Here is a 14319-nt window from a genome sequence, read left to right as displayed (position 1 = left end):
CCCATGCTCTGATGTCTGGAGCAAGTGGAGACTCCTTTTGGCAGCCCCCCCCTCCACCTCCCCAAGGAGCAGCTTGGTGGTGCATTGGCTAGAGCGCTGGGAGACCTGAGTTCGAATTCAGCCTCATGCACCTGACTGGTTGGGTAACTCTGGGCCAGTCACTTCAGCTCCATGTGCCCGCTTCCTCATCTGTAAAACGAGGATAATCACAGCCCCTCCCCGCCTCCCAGGGCTGTGGTGAAGATCAAAGGAGATCATGTAGATCAAGTGTTTAGCACAGTGGCTAACACAGAGTAGGTGCTTCATAGCTGTTCGATGACACCAGAGGCAGGCTGGAGTCCTTAGGAAACTTCCTCCAACATTCCATCTCCGACATCCGGTCTCAACCAGCCTCTCTCCTCTTCAATCCCGGCCCCTCAAGCGGTCCCGGCCGAGCAGATCCAAGACACAGGGTGGGCAAGGTCAGCCTGCAGGGCTCGTCAGCACTGGTGCCCTGTGGTGGAGCCCTGGGCCCACTGAGCAGGCCTTGAGCTCCAGAGAAGAGCCGGGGGCATCCAACCTGTGCTGTTGGCCTGAGGAAGGACCCCAGACCCTCTCTGTTCTCAGGTTCCCTCCTGGTCCATTCCATGGTCTCTGTTCTAAGCTCCCTTCTAGCTCTGATGTTTCATGTTCTAAGTCTAAGGCTGTCCCTTCCATATTCTGACACTCCATGGTCTCTGTTCTAAGCTCCCTCCTAGTTCTGACATTCCATATTCTAAAGCTGCCCCCCCGCCACGTTCTGATATTCCATGGTCTCTGTTCTAAGCTCCCTCCTAGCTCTGACATTTCATGTTCTAAGGCTGTCCCTTCCATATTCTGACACTCTATGGTCTCTGTTCTAAGCTCCCTCCTAGCTCTGACATTCTGTGGGCCACCTGAACTGCTGAGGAAAATCTCTGACCTTGTAAAATGGAACAAAAGCTTAGGAGGCAGATGCTAGTGAGCCCCCTTTTAAGCAGCCCGCTAGAAACCTCAGGGAAGCAGAGGGTCCAGAACGCACGTTTCTCATTCAGCTATGATGGGGACGTAGAGGAGAAAGGTGCCTGGACGTTCCTTTGTAAGGGCAGCCACAAGAACAAGGCTCCAGCTCCTATTTCCCCACACCCACAGCAGCCCCCATCTGCAATTACCTTTTTTAAGTGTTTCTGGATGGTAGAGTTGTCTCTCTCCAAAATGGTCAGCATTTCTTGGCTTCCCATATACAGAGCATTGGCTGACAAAAAACACAAGCACAAAATAATCCAATTAGGCTTTCTAGAGGCGAAGGTTGCTTGGAAGGGTACAGCCTGGACCAGAAGCCACTGGGGTCTCTTCCAATTCTAAAATTCTGTTGAGATTCTTCAGCTGGAAAATGAAATACATGGCCAGATTCTTGCTTTAGCAAGATCACTCTGGCAGCTCTTGGAGGACGAATGGAATGAGGGGAGACCAAGGAAGAGGACCTTGCAATAGTCTGGGGGAAAGGGGGCGGGGAAGGCTGGTACTGGGGTGTGGCTGGGTGAGTGGAGAGAATGGAAGGGGGAGAATTCTTCCAAACCATTGGCCCCCTCCCCAGCTTTCTAGATGCTCAAAGTGCACAGATGGCCTCTTCCCCTCAAGTACAGCCTGTTTCATGCTGCATGCCATCTCCTTCAGGTTACTCCCTGTCTCAGGCGGGCTTAAGGTTGCCTCAGCATGAAGAATAATGTTCACAGTAAAGTAATCTACACTCTTTACACTTAGAGAAGAAAAATAAATAACCGCAGAAGTGGAGAAAATGCCCCTAAAGCTGGATGATACCAAGTACGTGGTTTGAGCTTCGGCCACCATTCTAGGGTAGATCTGAACAGAGCCCATATTTCAGTTAATAGTAATGCTGACACTCTGCACTGTCCATTGGCTGAAGCCCCAAACTTCCTAAGCTTCACAAACCAAGGCACTGGACTCCTATTGTTTCTTTGAGGCCTTATTCCAAGCATCTGAATGATGCCAAATTGGGAAAGCCTTCTCATCTTCCTTTGCCATTACCTTCCTTCTAGTATTTGAAAGTTTTCATGGTGTGTGAGTCTGAGCACCTGGCGCCTCTGTCACTGAGGATGGGAAAAGGAATGTGCAGGATAGACGGTCATTGGGCCACTTCCATTTGTCCCATGGGTGGCCAGTGTTCTGGTGACAATATCCAAAGAACCAGAAAGGTAGGTCCTCCACAATGGAGGGCAATGGAAAGACTGGTGATGAGTATCCCTCAGTTGCAACATATTCCCAATGGCGTGTCTACAAGGAATGGCCCATGACAGATCAATTGCCAAAGTGATGTCTTTGTCCCAAAGCAAGAGGACAGATGAAGGGTGCTGCTCATGCTGCCTGGGGAAGAGCTTCAAGAAGGCCTTTGGCAAGTTGGTTGGGTGCTTATGGAGAAGCTTCAGGGAGGGTGCAGAGTCCCACTGGTGAGGTGATCAGGACGGATTGTCTCCACATTGAGGTCTCTGACCTAGGTAGCTGACGACACAGTGTACGTAGTGCTGGGCCTGGGGTCAGGAAGACCCGAGTTCCAAACTGGCCCTAGATGTGGGACCCTGGGCAAGTCACTGAATCTGTGACTGCCTTAGTTTTGTCAACTGTAAATGGGGATAATAACAACCCTACTTCCCAGGGTGCTATTACTTGTAAAGATCAAATAAGATATTTCATAAAGTGCTTCATACAGCGACTGGGCTGCAAGCAGCAGACACTTCCTTTCTGTGCCACCCCCCCCCCCAAAGCTTGAAGAACAAGGACAACTCTTGGACACCATCACCAAGAACTGCTCTATCTTTAGGCTATGGTCAGAAATCAAGTGGACAGTCCCATTTTTTTCTAGAAAGGATGCTCACCAAGGGAGTCAGTATTTTAAAAACAATTCCCACATGACGGAATCTTGTAAATTCAACCAATCAACAAGCATTTATAAAGCACTTACTATGTACTAGGTGCTGGTGATGTACAAAAACAATGACACAGCCCCCAGTCTCACTGGGGGAGACAACACGTACAAGCATATACAGAATAAATATTTAGAAAATAAATAAAAAATAAATGAAAGCCTCCCAAGGAGGGACACCAGCAATCACAGGGATCAGGAAGGGCTTTCCTTAGAAGGCAGCTTGTGACCTCTCATTACAACAAAGATTTGAAAACTGAGGGGGAGGCATCCATTGAGGAGTTAATGGAATATTATTGAACCCTAAGGAATGATGAAAGGGACTGATTTTGAAAAACCCTAGGAGGATTCATATCAACTGATGCAGGGTCAAGTCAGCAGAACCAGAAGAGTTCATAAAATGGCCACGACACTACCAAGGGAACAGTCACCAACCCAATCGTGACTGATGTCAGAACTCCGATTAGTGCCGTGTCCAACCAGGCTCCCCAAGCCTGAGGAAGAATCGTATTACCCACTTCATGAAGACACAAAGGAGAAAGACCAGAGGGGTAGAATGAGACCTATATTTGAGACCTTGAGAACAAGAGGCCAGGCTTTATTTTTGTGCAAATGCAGAGAGCACTGGACAGAATATGTGTACATGTGGGAAGGGGAACACTCTATGAACAAGTGAGGACCTCTATACTGACTCTGACTGTCTGGAGCAGGGCTGAAGAAATAGGAAGAATTAGGGAGAAGAATTAAGCCTTACAAATACTGGGTGAGGGGATAGTGATATTCATCAGTACCTCTGGGAGCTGTAGGATTAGCTGTTGCAGGAGTCCACTTAGTGCCCACAGCAAGGGTGAGAGATTGTGCATGAGGGCAAGGACCAAATAGTACCTGCAGCAGGGCTGGGTTCAGGGTATCAAAAAGGGTGTCATCTTTCCAGAACAGGGTAAGATCAAGTCTCAAGAATCTAGCAGTGCTTTCAACAGGGCAGGATAGTTGGGAGTTCCTCAACCTGTGACTGGGCAAGCCTCATGGCAGCCCTGAGTCACATCAAATAGGCCATGGCCCTGCACTGAGCAGAGTCGAGGGTTGAGGAAACCAAGAGGGGGACAGCCATTCAGGAGTCGCTAATCATTCAGTAAGGACAAAGGCCTCCAAACACAGGGGCTGATGCCAAAGTGCCAGATACCTAGGGGATGGGCACATGGTTGCTAACCACCTAGTAGCCATCACAGTGCAGCCACATCAGGATAGGCCTGGCCACTTGCATTGTAGTAATGGGATGGAGGCAGAGACCTACATTTCTAATCACAGTTTATGTGTGTGGGTTTGGTTTTCATGCTGATGCTCATTTGTTACAAAGGAGGGATTTTATTTGGGGGTGGGGGGTGCAGAGATGATTCGGGGAGCGAGGGTAGTAGGAGTAATACTAGCAAAAGGAAGAGAAGAAACAAGGGGCATCAATGGATTGCATTTAAGCATACACTAAAGGGAGTATGAGGAAGTCTGAAAAAGGACTTCACAAACAAGCAGGAATGACTTGGGGATGCCATGCTAGATCCGCAATATACCTTAAAGAACCAAGCTCCCCAAGGGAAGGACTCATCATTTCACACCCAGTCCTCTTTTTCTGTTCTTTGAACTGGCAAAGGTTCATGTTTGCTGATATTTGTCAAGTTCATGATTATAAATAGAAAAGTTTTTTAAAAAAGTAGTTCTGTCTAGAAGGAAGAGAGGGGTTCTGTGAGGGGGAAGGGAGGAAGGCAGGTATTCTAGGCACAGAACTAGACATGTGAGTCATCATCTGCAGAAAAAGATTACTGAAGCTCATGCGAGCAGATGAGGAGAGAGTGAGAGCGAGAGGAGAGGGACAGACGGAGAGGAGAGGGGAGGGGAGGGCCCAGAATGAAGCCATGGAGACCACTTACAATTAGTGAATGTGACATGGACAATGAGTCAGCAAAGCAGACCTAGAAGAGGAGACCGTGGAGAACATAGCCATTCAGTCAGTCAACAAGCCCTCAGGGGCAGGGAAGACAAGCACCTCTGGTGTGACTGCTGCTTTCCACCTTTGGGGTCAATCACCCAGCTCTCATTTGTGGCTCCCAGAAGCTGTAACATGCACAGTGGCCACACCCCAGTAAACTGTTTTGGCAGACAGGCTAAACCAGCATGAGGGTAACCGAGTGGTCTCAAACCTATTGGTGAGTTGCTGGAGGTCTCCCCCAAGCACATGAAGACTTCCCCTGGTGGAATGGGCGGACGAGAACAATTTGTTCCAACAGCCAAGGCAGCTGATGCAGGTGCTGTGGAGCACTTAGGGCTTAGTTAGACATAGTAGATGCCAAGGTCATCCACTGCATCCTGGGCCATCTCTAGTCATCTTGATTGCCCTGCCACTGGCCTGTGATGACTCTGGAAGACAGAGTGAGGCCGATGACTTTGTGCAGCTCTGCCTCACTCAAATCCAATTTATGCATGCATCAAAAGATATCACCCATACTATTTTACCATTTTTAACTATCTTAAAGTCCTGTGGCAACAGGCAAGTGATGAAGCAGCAGGTGTGGATACCCTGGGAGCCACAGTCACAATCTTGCATACAGGCAGCCCAGGCCATAAGGTCATCTTCTCACTGAACTGAAGCAGCAGTGGGCTTTGGCAGCCCCTGGGTGTCCAGGCAGCCTTTTTGAAGGACTATACTGCTCACCTGGTGTGAGGAAGGGTCTAGAAAAGGTGCCCTAAAAATTGTCCGCTTACCCAACCCTGGCCTGATTATCATAGCAAGTAGGGATCCTACTTTGCGGTTGAAACACAAAAAAAGGTATGGAAATGTTTGCAAAGATGATTCCACTCATCATTGGCAAATGGAATGTACACACATTTATAGACAACACAAAATCCAGTAGAAATGAAAGAACAGCTCTTGCTGCAAGAGAACTTAGCAGGTGTCACATCTGGAACCAATGATTACAGCAAATGGAGAAACACTGAATGCTGTATGGAATGCAACATACTTTCCAGGGATGCCCATGTTGATAATGAGGTTGACACATGCATTGCCAAAGCTAGCTCCGAAGGAAAGACTGGGAGAGAAGAGGTATTAGACTGACTACCAAACTATAGAGCTGTGGTGCTGACCTCACCGTTGTATGCCTGTGAAACCTGGACAGTGTACCAGCGCCATGCCAGGAAACTGAATCACTTCCATTTGAATTGTCTTAGGAAGATTCTGAAGATCACCTGGCAGGATAAGGTACCAGACACTGAGGTTCTTTCTTGAGCTGAACTGCCAAACATTCAGACTCTGCTGCAGAGAGAGCAACTCCAATGGGCTGAACATGTTTGAATGCCAAATATCTGCTTGCCAAAAGACCATTTTACAGAAAACTCTCACAAGGCAAGTGCTCACATGGTGGTCAGAAGAAGCAATACAAGGACACTCTTAAGGTCTCTCTTAAGAACTTTGGAATTGATTGTGTGACATGAGAGACACTGGCAAAGGACTGCCCAGCATGGCATGCCCACATCAGAGAAGTTGCTGCGCTCTTATAAGCAAAGCAGAATTGAAGTAGCTCAAAAGAAACACGAGATGTGCAAATTTAGAGAATCCACCCTGAATGTTCACGTGGACCATTTGTGCCTGACCTGTAGTAGAGCCTTCCCAGCTCATGTTGGTCTGATCAGCCACAGTCAGACACTCTGTAACTTGACTCTGACATAGTGATGTCATTTTGGTCCTCTTGGAGAATGACAGACAACCAACCAACCAACCAACCAATCAATTAAGTTCTCATCAATGGGGCTGGGCAAAAATGGTTGCTCACAGTTTAATGGGGGAGCTGACATGCAAATCCCTAGGTGTAGCCAAGACCAGCCCAGGGCAGACTGGAGGTGACCTGAGAAGGAAGGCACTAGCCATAAGTACAGGATCCTGATAGCCCCATGAAGGTTGGCAGTGACTCCTGCAACAGAGGGCCTCAAACGTCTCTGGGGTTCTTACACAAAGGTGTTGCCGTGTCCTTCTTACTTCTGAAATGGACTTTCTAATTGGGTTTCAATATTTTTATCAAGTTTATTCCAACAAAGGAAAACTATCACCACAGAACAGTTGAGTATCTATAGCTCCGCTCTGGTCATACCGTGAGTTAAGATAATGCCTACTGCCCCACAGAAAGAGCACCAGTGGACCTGGGTTCGTACTCCAAAACTTACTGGCTGTGGGACCCTAAAGCAGGCATTTCGTGTCTTTGAGCCTCAGTCTCCACACCCGGGAAATGAGAAACTGATGGTTATTCCTTCCTGACAAGAGCAGCTGTGAGCTGAGTGCTTTGCCTTATTCGCCCTACACAGTCCATGGTCCAAGAAGCCCTTTGTTGAAGCATGGGGGTAAGGCTGTGAACCCTCTCCAGCTTCCAGTGGAGCACTCTGGTTCATGACAAGGCCACTGTTAGCAACAATCACCCATTTCTACAGAGCTTTACAATTTGCAATAGCAGCCAGTGATGTGGTGATCGACCTTGGCCACTCTCCCCAGATTTTGCAGTCCTAATTCTGCACACCATGCAATGACTCCTGCTCACCCTCCAGCTATGGAGGCTGAGGGCATCTAGGATGAAAAATCCAATGATTTTTATGCAGGGAACTGTTTCTGTGCCTGCTCTGTGCAAGCCCTTGTGGTCTTTGCTACAAGGGATGGTTTACAGGTAGGGGGCACAAATCAACATCTCACCAAGGACATTTTTTAGACTGGTCAGAAGTTGGCGGATTTCTTTACCCTTTTCTGGAAATCAGGACCTTTGTCCTTAAGTCCTGAAGGCTCTTTCTTGTCTTTTTTCAATGACAGTGATTTTCTCTCCCTTCTATCCACATGCATAGTCAAACCAAACAGTCTTGCCTTGGCCATGTCCAAAGAACAGACATCTCATACTGCATTCTGAATTCATCACTCTATCAGATGACAGTTAACTGGCACTTATGAAGTGCCTACCATGTGTGGGGAAGGAAAGAACGCTAAACTTGGGGACACAAAGAACGGCAGAACCAGCCCCTGCTCTCCAGAAGTTCAGTCTGGTGGGGAGCACCATGCCTGCAGCTCTCTTATAAACAAGATCTACTAGGGCTAAGAGGGAAAGGCTGAGGTTGATGATGACACCATTTTGTACCTGCTTCTTTGGCTCTTTTCCCCAAATACTCTCACCTGTGTTTTCCTCCCTGGGTTTATTGAGAGACGTCCTGAGGGCCAATGGGGAGAACTAAGGGCCGTCTACCAAAAAAGTCCAGCTTAGTAGCACCCAGCTTGCTCACAAGGAGATCTCTCCTGACAGTTCTGATGGCTAGTACCTTCCCACAAGAAACCCAACTTTGTCTTTACTTGGTATGTATCTTGTACACGCTAATCTGTGGATGTGTTGTTTCAAGTTGAGTTGGAAGGAAAGAGATGCATTCAGAGTTCCATCTTGTCAACAACACTCCCCTTCTCCCTGTCTCTCCTAGGCTCCTCCCAGATCCATGTCACTGGTGGCAGAGGCTGCTACACACTCCAGTAAGGACCAAGGTCCCACTAGGTGAGTGGTGATGAGTGGGTGGGAGTGGACAGACGGGGAGACACCAGTAGGGACCTTCCTCAGTCCAACATTTTTATGAAGCAGACACAGTGCAGGGAAATGAATCTCCACTGCTTTAAAAGTGCTATAGAGAGAGCCTCAGAACTGGCAGGGGCATCAGAGGCTGTTCTACCTGGACAAGGCCCCTGCTCCTTCCCCTTTCCTGCCACCTCCAGGGAGGGAGAGCCCCCTCGAGCAGAGCTCCAACTGTGAGGCTTTTCCTAATATCAAAACTCTGGCCAAATCCTAAGGACGACCTCCATAACCCAAAATGTCCCTCTCTGGAGGGACCAACTACCTACTCCTTGAGAAAAGCTCGAAGCTGTTTCTTGTCTAGGGGACTCTTTTTATCTTCCTTCCTTCCATCTGGAATTCTGTAGGAGAGATTTTTGAGTCCCACAAGATGGTGACAATTAAAAACCGTGGGGCTTCTAACACAAAATCGTTTTTTTCTCTCTTCAAGGAATCATACTCCAAGGCAATCACGATGTCTTCTTGGCCCTGTCAGGGGGGAGGCTGCTGTTGGAATCCAACTGAGATGCGCCCTCACCTCCAGCCAAGAGAAGTCAGCCGCCAGCTTCTGGAGGGGCATGTTTTCCTGGGAATTTGCCCATTTTGGGGTCAGGTTCTTCAGGACTAAAACAGAAGTTTCCTTTCCAATTGAGCCTTTGCCCCCAAGGAGGTCATCTCTGTCATTCTGCAGAAAAGCTCCTTACAGGGCGCTAAGACATAAGAATGCCACAACAGCAGCCTCATTTCCTAAGAGGAAAACATTTTCTCTTGGCTATCACTGCCAACAGCAATCTTGGAAATTCTGCTCGAGTGAGCGCTGGAGGCAGCTGGGGAGGGCAGGACCAGCAGGGACTGGGACAGCATTTCTGGGGCAGTTCTGGCTCCAGCTCAGTATACACACACACACACATACACACACACACACACACACACACACACACACACACACACACACTCTGGGCTCAAGCAAGTGGGTCTGATTTGGGGACACCAACAGCGACCACGAATCTGCTTCTTATACAAAATCACCCCAGATGGTCATTCTGCTGCCCACAGTACAAAGGCCAGCCCCAGCAGCTGGGGCTTCTGGGCAAGCAGAAAAAGTAAATTGAAGCAACAGCATTATGTTCAGGGTGAAAATCAGATGTTTTCTTAAGGTTAAGGCTTAGATTCCAGGAATGCCACTGGAGACAGAGAAAAAAAGTCCCTCTTTTTTTCTTGAAGATTGATCCAGAAGAACTCCTAGTAAGGCAGGACAAGGCACTGACTGGCTCCTTGGAAGGTTGGCCTCATAAGGGAGGAGAGGAGGAAATGCTGGCAAACAGATGCGTGAGGTTATAGTGTGGGCCTTGTTTGCACAGTGGCGCATGATGCCTTGTTCAATCTTCCTTTTGCTGTTGGGTTATCCTTCAGTTGTGGCGGACTCTTCATGACCCCTTTGGAGTCTTCTTGGCAAAGATACAGGACTGGTGATATAGGACAGGATAAAGTGACTTGCCCAGGGTCACATAGTGTCTGAGGCTGGATTTGAACTAGGAAGATGAGTCTTTCTGACTCCAGGCTCAGCGCTCTATTCACTATGGCGCCCTCTAGCTGCCCCTTCAGTCTTCCCAGGGGATCTTGGTTTTGGATGCGAAAATGTGTATAGGATGGGTCATCCAAGAGGAAGGGCTCCCCCGCCACCCTGGCCAGTTGGTTCAAGGCCTTCATGTCCCAAACTATCATTAGAGGCTTCAAGGCCCCACTACATACTGGGTGAATGATGCCAGTATTTTCCATCTGAAAGAATGCAGTGAGACACATTCACAACAAGTTTAGTGAAAAAGAGGCTGTGAGAAATCAACTGAATGAAAAATCTTATTTGCTAAGAAGCCCGAGAACAGAGCTTTCTAAAATACCATGACTCTTGTGGCCCCCAGAGGGCCAGGGCCTTGACCCACAGGCCAGACTCTGAAAAACCCCAGCCGTAGGAAGAGGTTGGGTGATGCCCAAGCTGGCCTCTGTTATCAAGAGGGGTGGAGTGGGGAAGCACTGGTGACAGCCTCCTGTTTGGTACAGAAGGAACAGAGGCCATTCCCTGCCCCTCCCCACCCTGCCCCACCAAATGTTTGTTCTTGCTGAGCTCATGGCAAGTAGGGCCTACATTAGCTGACAAGTGGAGATGCAAGATTGGAGGTCAGAAGAAAGGTCAAGGCTGGATAAACACACCCAAGAATCATCTTCATAGAGATGATGACAGAATCCATTGGGGCTGCTGAGACCCATAAGGGAAGAAGGGGTATAGAGGGAGAAGACAGAGGGCCCAAGACAAGACCCTGAGGGATACCTAGGGTTAGAGGGCATGGTCTGGACTAGACCCAGGAGAACCAAGAGTGACCAGCCATTTCCAAGGCTCCCTGACTGTTAGAGGTGCCTGTTGTCCCCTGGTGAAGTGTCAGTTACTGGAGGGCAGGACCCAGATCTTGGGCTCTATCACTGAGTGTGTCCTGGAGTAGAGGGCTCCATCCCTTCCTGGCCACTGCCAAGCCATGCGACCATGCACTGAGTGTTGCTATGCAGGGAGGATCGGACTGGAGATTTTCTTTTCTTTCTTTCTTTTTTTTTTTTTTGGAGGGGGGAAGGCTGGGCAATTGGGGTTTAGTGACTTGCCCAAGGTCACACAGTTAGTAAGTGTGTCAAGCATCTGAGGCCGGATTTGAACTCAGGTACTCCTGACTCCAGGGCCAGTGCTCTACTCACTGTGCCACCTAGCTGCCCCAGGACTGGACATTTTCACTGGCATCAGTGTGCTTGGTGAGGAAGTGCTGCTATCAAGGCAGGCTGATGTGACTGATCGTCCTGAAGAGCCACCTAGAAGCCGGGGAGGTGCATGCAGGACTTGCCAGGCTGGACTGCAACTCAGGCCCTCCTGACTCCACCCTTTACTCAGGCTTTCACTGCCCTGGGGAGTGGGGGTGGGGGAGAAGCGCGCTAGGTGGATTTCCAGGTACCCTATCTGGGCTACCGCTGGTCCGGGATGGGGTTTAACTGATGAAGGTGTGTGTGGTGGATGGATGCAGTGTTTTAGAGTTGACCTCTATTTGCTCCTATCTATCCCTCACCGGTGCCCTGACCACCCAGTGCCCTCCAATACACACACACACACACACACACACACACACACACACACACACACACAATCCTTTATAATCTGCTTACCAATGCAATTCATGTTAAGTGAATTCATTACACGTCGAGAAATGATTTCATTTTTCATTTTTAGCCTCTGAAGAATCCGACTGACCACGACGGTAAAGACTTTTGTTGGTAGTAGGTTAAGTATGATGTAGATGGGCACGTAAAGGGCATATCGCAGCCAGCAGAGGAGAGGAGTTGCCACCTGGCCGTTTGGTGTTTTAGCGATTTTCTCTATTGTTGGAAACAGCAAGAAGGCGCGGAGAACCTAGGACCAGAGAAAAGGGCACCATGAGCGACACATTTCGGCTCACCCTTCCACACTGAGAGTGGCAATGGTGAGCAGTTTCTAGGAAGCTGGCCAACTATCATTTCTATTTGCCTTTGAAGTACCATTCTCCCTTGCCCCCTTGGAGGCCACCTTTCCTTCACGGGCTTGGAGTATGGCTCAGCTGTTGGTTTGGGGGAGGGGATAGGACCCTCCAGGCCTTTCTGGTAAATACACACAGTAGATAACCAAATTCCCAAACCTCTGAGCTGAATGTGATATTAAAGCCACAAGCCCTCATCTCAGATGCAGCATTAACTTCCACTGGGCAGATCCTGGAATAGCTCTGTATGTCTGAAAGGGAGACTCATTTATTAATAAAGCCATCACAAAGGGGGAGTGATTGATGACAGTGCCACCAGAGGGCAGCACACCAAAAAAAGAGGCCATTTCCTGCTCAGCTGATCTCTCAGTAAGACCTTTTTCCCAAAGGCTTTGGTCCCCCTCTCTAAAAAGGGATTCTATTCACTAGTGTCTACTAGGAAATAATCCTAAATAAAATTTTTTTAAAATGGTGGAAAATGGTTCAAGTTTGGCATAATGGAGGCTGGGTGAAAATAATGTAGACATAGCCTGGGACTGGAGCTCTCCCAAGGTGGGAAAAGATGAAAACAAATAAAAAATGAAAACACCTTTCCATTTAAAGGGGCTTTGAATAATCTCAGTCACTATTTCACATGGGGATGGTGAGGAATTCTAGCTGCAGAAACGTTCACCCCTGGGGTGGACCAGGACTCCCTGGGAATTTGGAAGACAAATCCTAGGGAAGAAACAGAGACACACAAATGGACACATGCTTGTTGGTGCAGGGCTGTGTATGTGGGGTGGTATATGTGTTTCAGTTATGTTTGACTCTCTGTGACCCCATTTGGGGTTTTCTTGACAAAGATACCAGAAGTATTTGTCATTTCCTTCTCCAGCTCATTTTACAGATGAGGAAACTGAGGCAAATAGCGTGACCTGCCCAGGGTCACCCAGCTGGGAAGTGTCTGAGGCCAGGCTTGAAGTGGAGAAGCTGGTGAGTCCAGACCTGGTATTTTATCTATCCACTGTGCCCCCTTGCTGTCCATATGTACAAATAGTATGTAAGTGGCAGGACTTGCAGCTACTTGCTATGAAGACCAAAAATATACAGGACTGTGAAATTGATCTTTTCTCTAACATTTGTATGTTTCAAGAATTTAGAGGAAACGGCAGAACCTGAAGTGAGGGGCACAACCCAACGTGGCCCAATGTGGTGGCTGCAGTAGGCCTGCAGAAGCAGGAAGAAGGGAAGACACGAGGGAATGACAGAAAATGATCAGGGTGTCGTGGGCCACACCTGGGGCATGGGGGTCTGGACAGCTTCCTCTTCCTCCATCCGTCCCTTGTCTCCTCAACAACGGCAGCCTTGGTGTGACCGTGTCCTAGAAGGTGGGGTTCCCAGGCACCAAGGCTGGAGGGCCCACCCTGTGCAGTGCTATTTATGGGGCAGCTTGGACAAGCTGCCCTCCACGTTCTTTCCCAGTGGCAGCCACTTTTCAGTCCTGACCTTTTCAGGCTGACAAGGGGCTTCCCTCCCACCTCGCACACAGGGCCGCTATCAGGGGCGCTCTCGGGGGTGAAGGCCGCAGCTTCTGGACTCCCTCCCTTCCCTACAATAGGACACATCCTGAGTCACTGGATTACAAGCCGCTGAACCAGGTTCCGGATGGGTGGTGGCTGCATGCTCTAGGCACGAAGAACGGCCTCCTCACCCTCTCACTCAGTAGCTCGAGCCTCTCCTTCTCGGCACCTTTCCTGCGCCCCTTGCCTGCCAGGGACCGCCTGATACTGACTTTCAGCTGCCTCCAACTGCGGTATTTTTTCTGTGTACACCATTAACTTAGGTACACCGAGTCTTTCCAGGGAGGTGAACTCCCAAGGCAGTGGGGAACACTTGCACCTGACATTGAGCTCAGTGCCCGGCAGACAGTAGGCTCTTAATAAAGGCTCACAGACTGACAGATGGATTGATCCAGGGCTCCAAGGCAATCAAGGTCTATATAGTTACATTTTCTCCTAAGTTACTAAGATTACAAAATTTATTTTATTAGGTACTAATTTGCTCTGAGCCCCTCCTAGCTTATTAGATATTATACAATAAATAAATTGGAGAAATCTTTTTCCATAAACTTTTGCTCCTGTTTCTGTGTGCATGTGTACACTTGTGCCTATATGTATGTATATCTACATATGTATGTACGTACTAAAACTTACACAGTGTGCTGGGCACTTTACAATATTAC

General features: G+C 48.6%; 1 protein-coding gene across 3 annotated transcripts in view; it reads right to left on the bottom strand.

The window, feature by feature from the left end:
* LDAH (lipid droplet associated hydrolase) overlaps window positions 1–14319 on the bottom strand; it is an 81132-nt gene that overhangs the window by 5155 nt on the left and 61658 nt on the right. For all 3 annotated transcript variants that reach the window (XM_036752662.1, XM_036752663.1, XM_036752664.1), the window contains exons 5-6: window positions 11749–11992; window positions 1170–1252 (exon numbers count right to left, since the gene is read on the bottom strand). In XM_036752662.1, coding sequence (XP_036608557.1) covers window positions 1170–1252; window positions 11749–11992 — 327 coding nt within the window. The remainder of the gene's footprint in view (window positions 1–1169; window positions 1253–11748; window positions 11993–14319) is intronic.

Source organism: Trichosurus vulpecula, chromosome 3 (genome assembly GCF_011100635.1).
Source record: "Trichosurus vulpecula isolate mTriVul1 chromosome 3, mTriVul1.pri, whole genome shotgun sequence".
In the NCBI taxonomy this organism is placed as follows: domain Eukaryota; kingdom Metazoa; phylum Chordata; class Mammalia; order Diprotodontia; family Phalangeridae; genus Trichosurus; species Trichosurus vulpecula.
The sequence above is the reverse complement of the archived record's forward strand: the minus strand, read 5'-3'. Positions and strand labels throughout refer to the sequence as shown.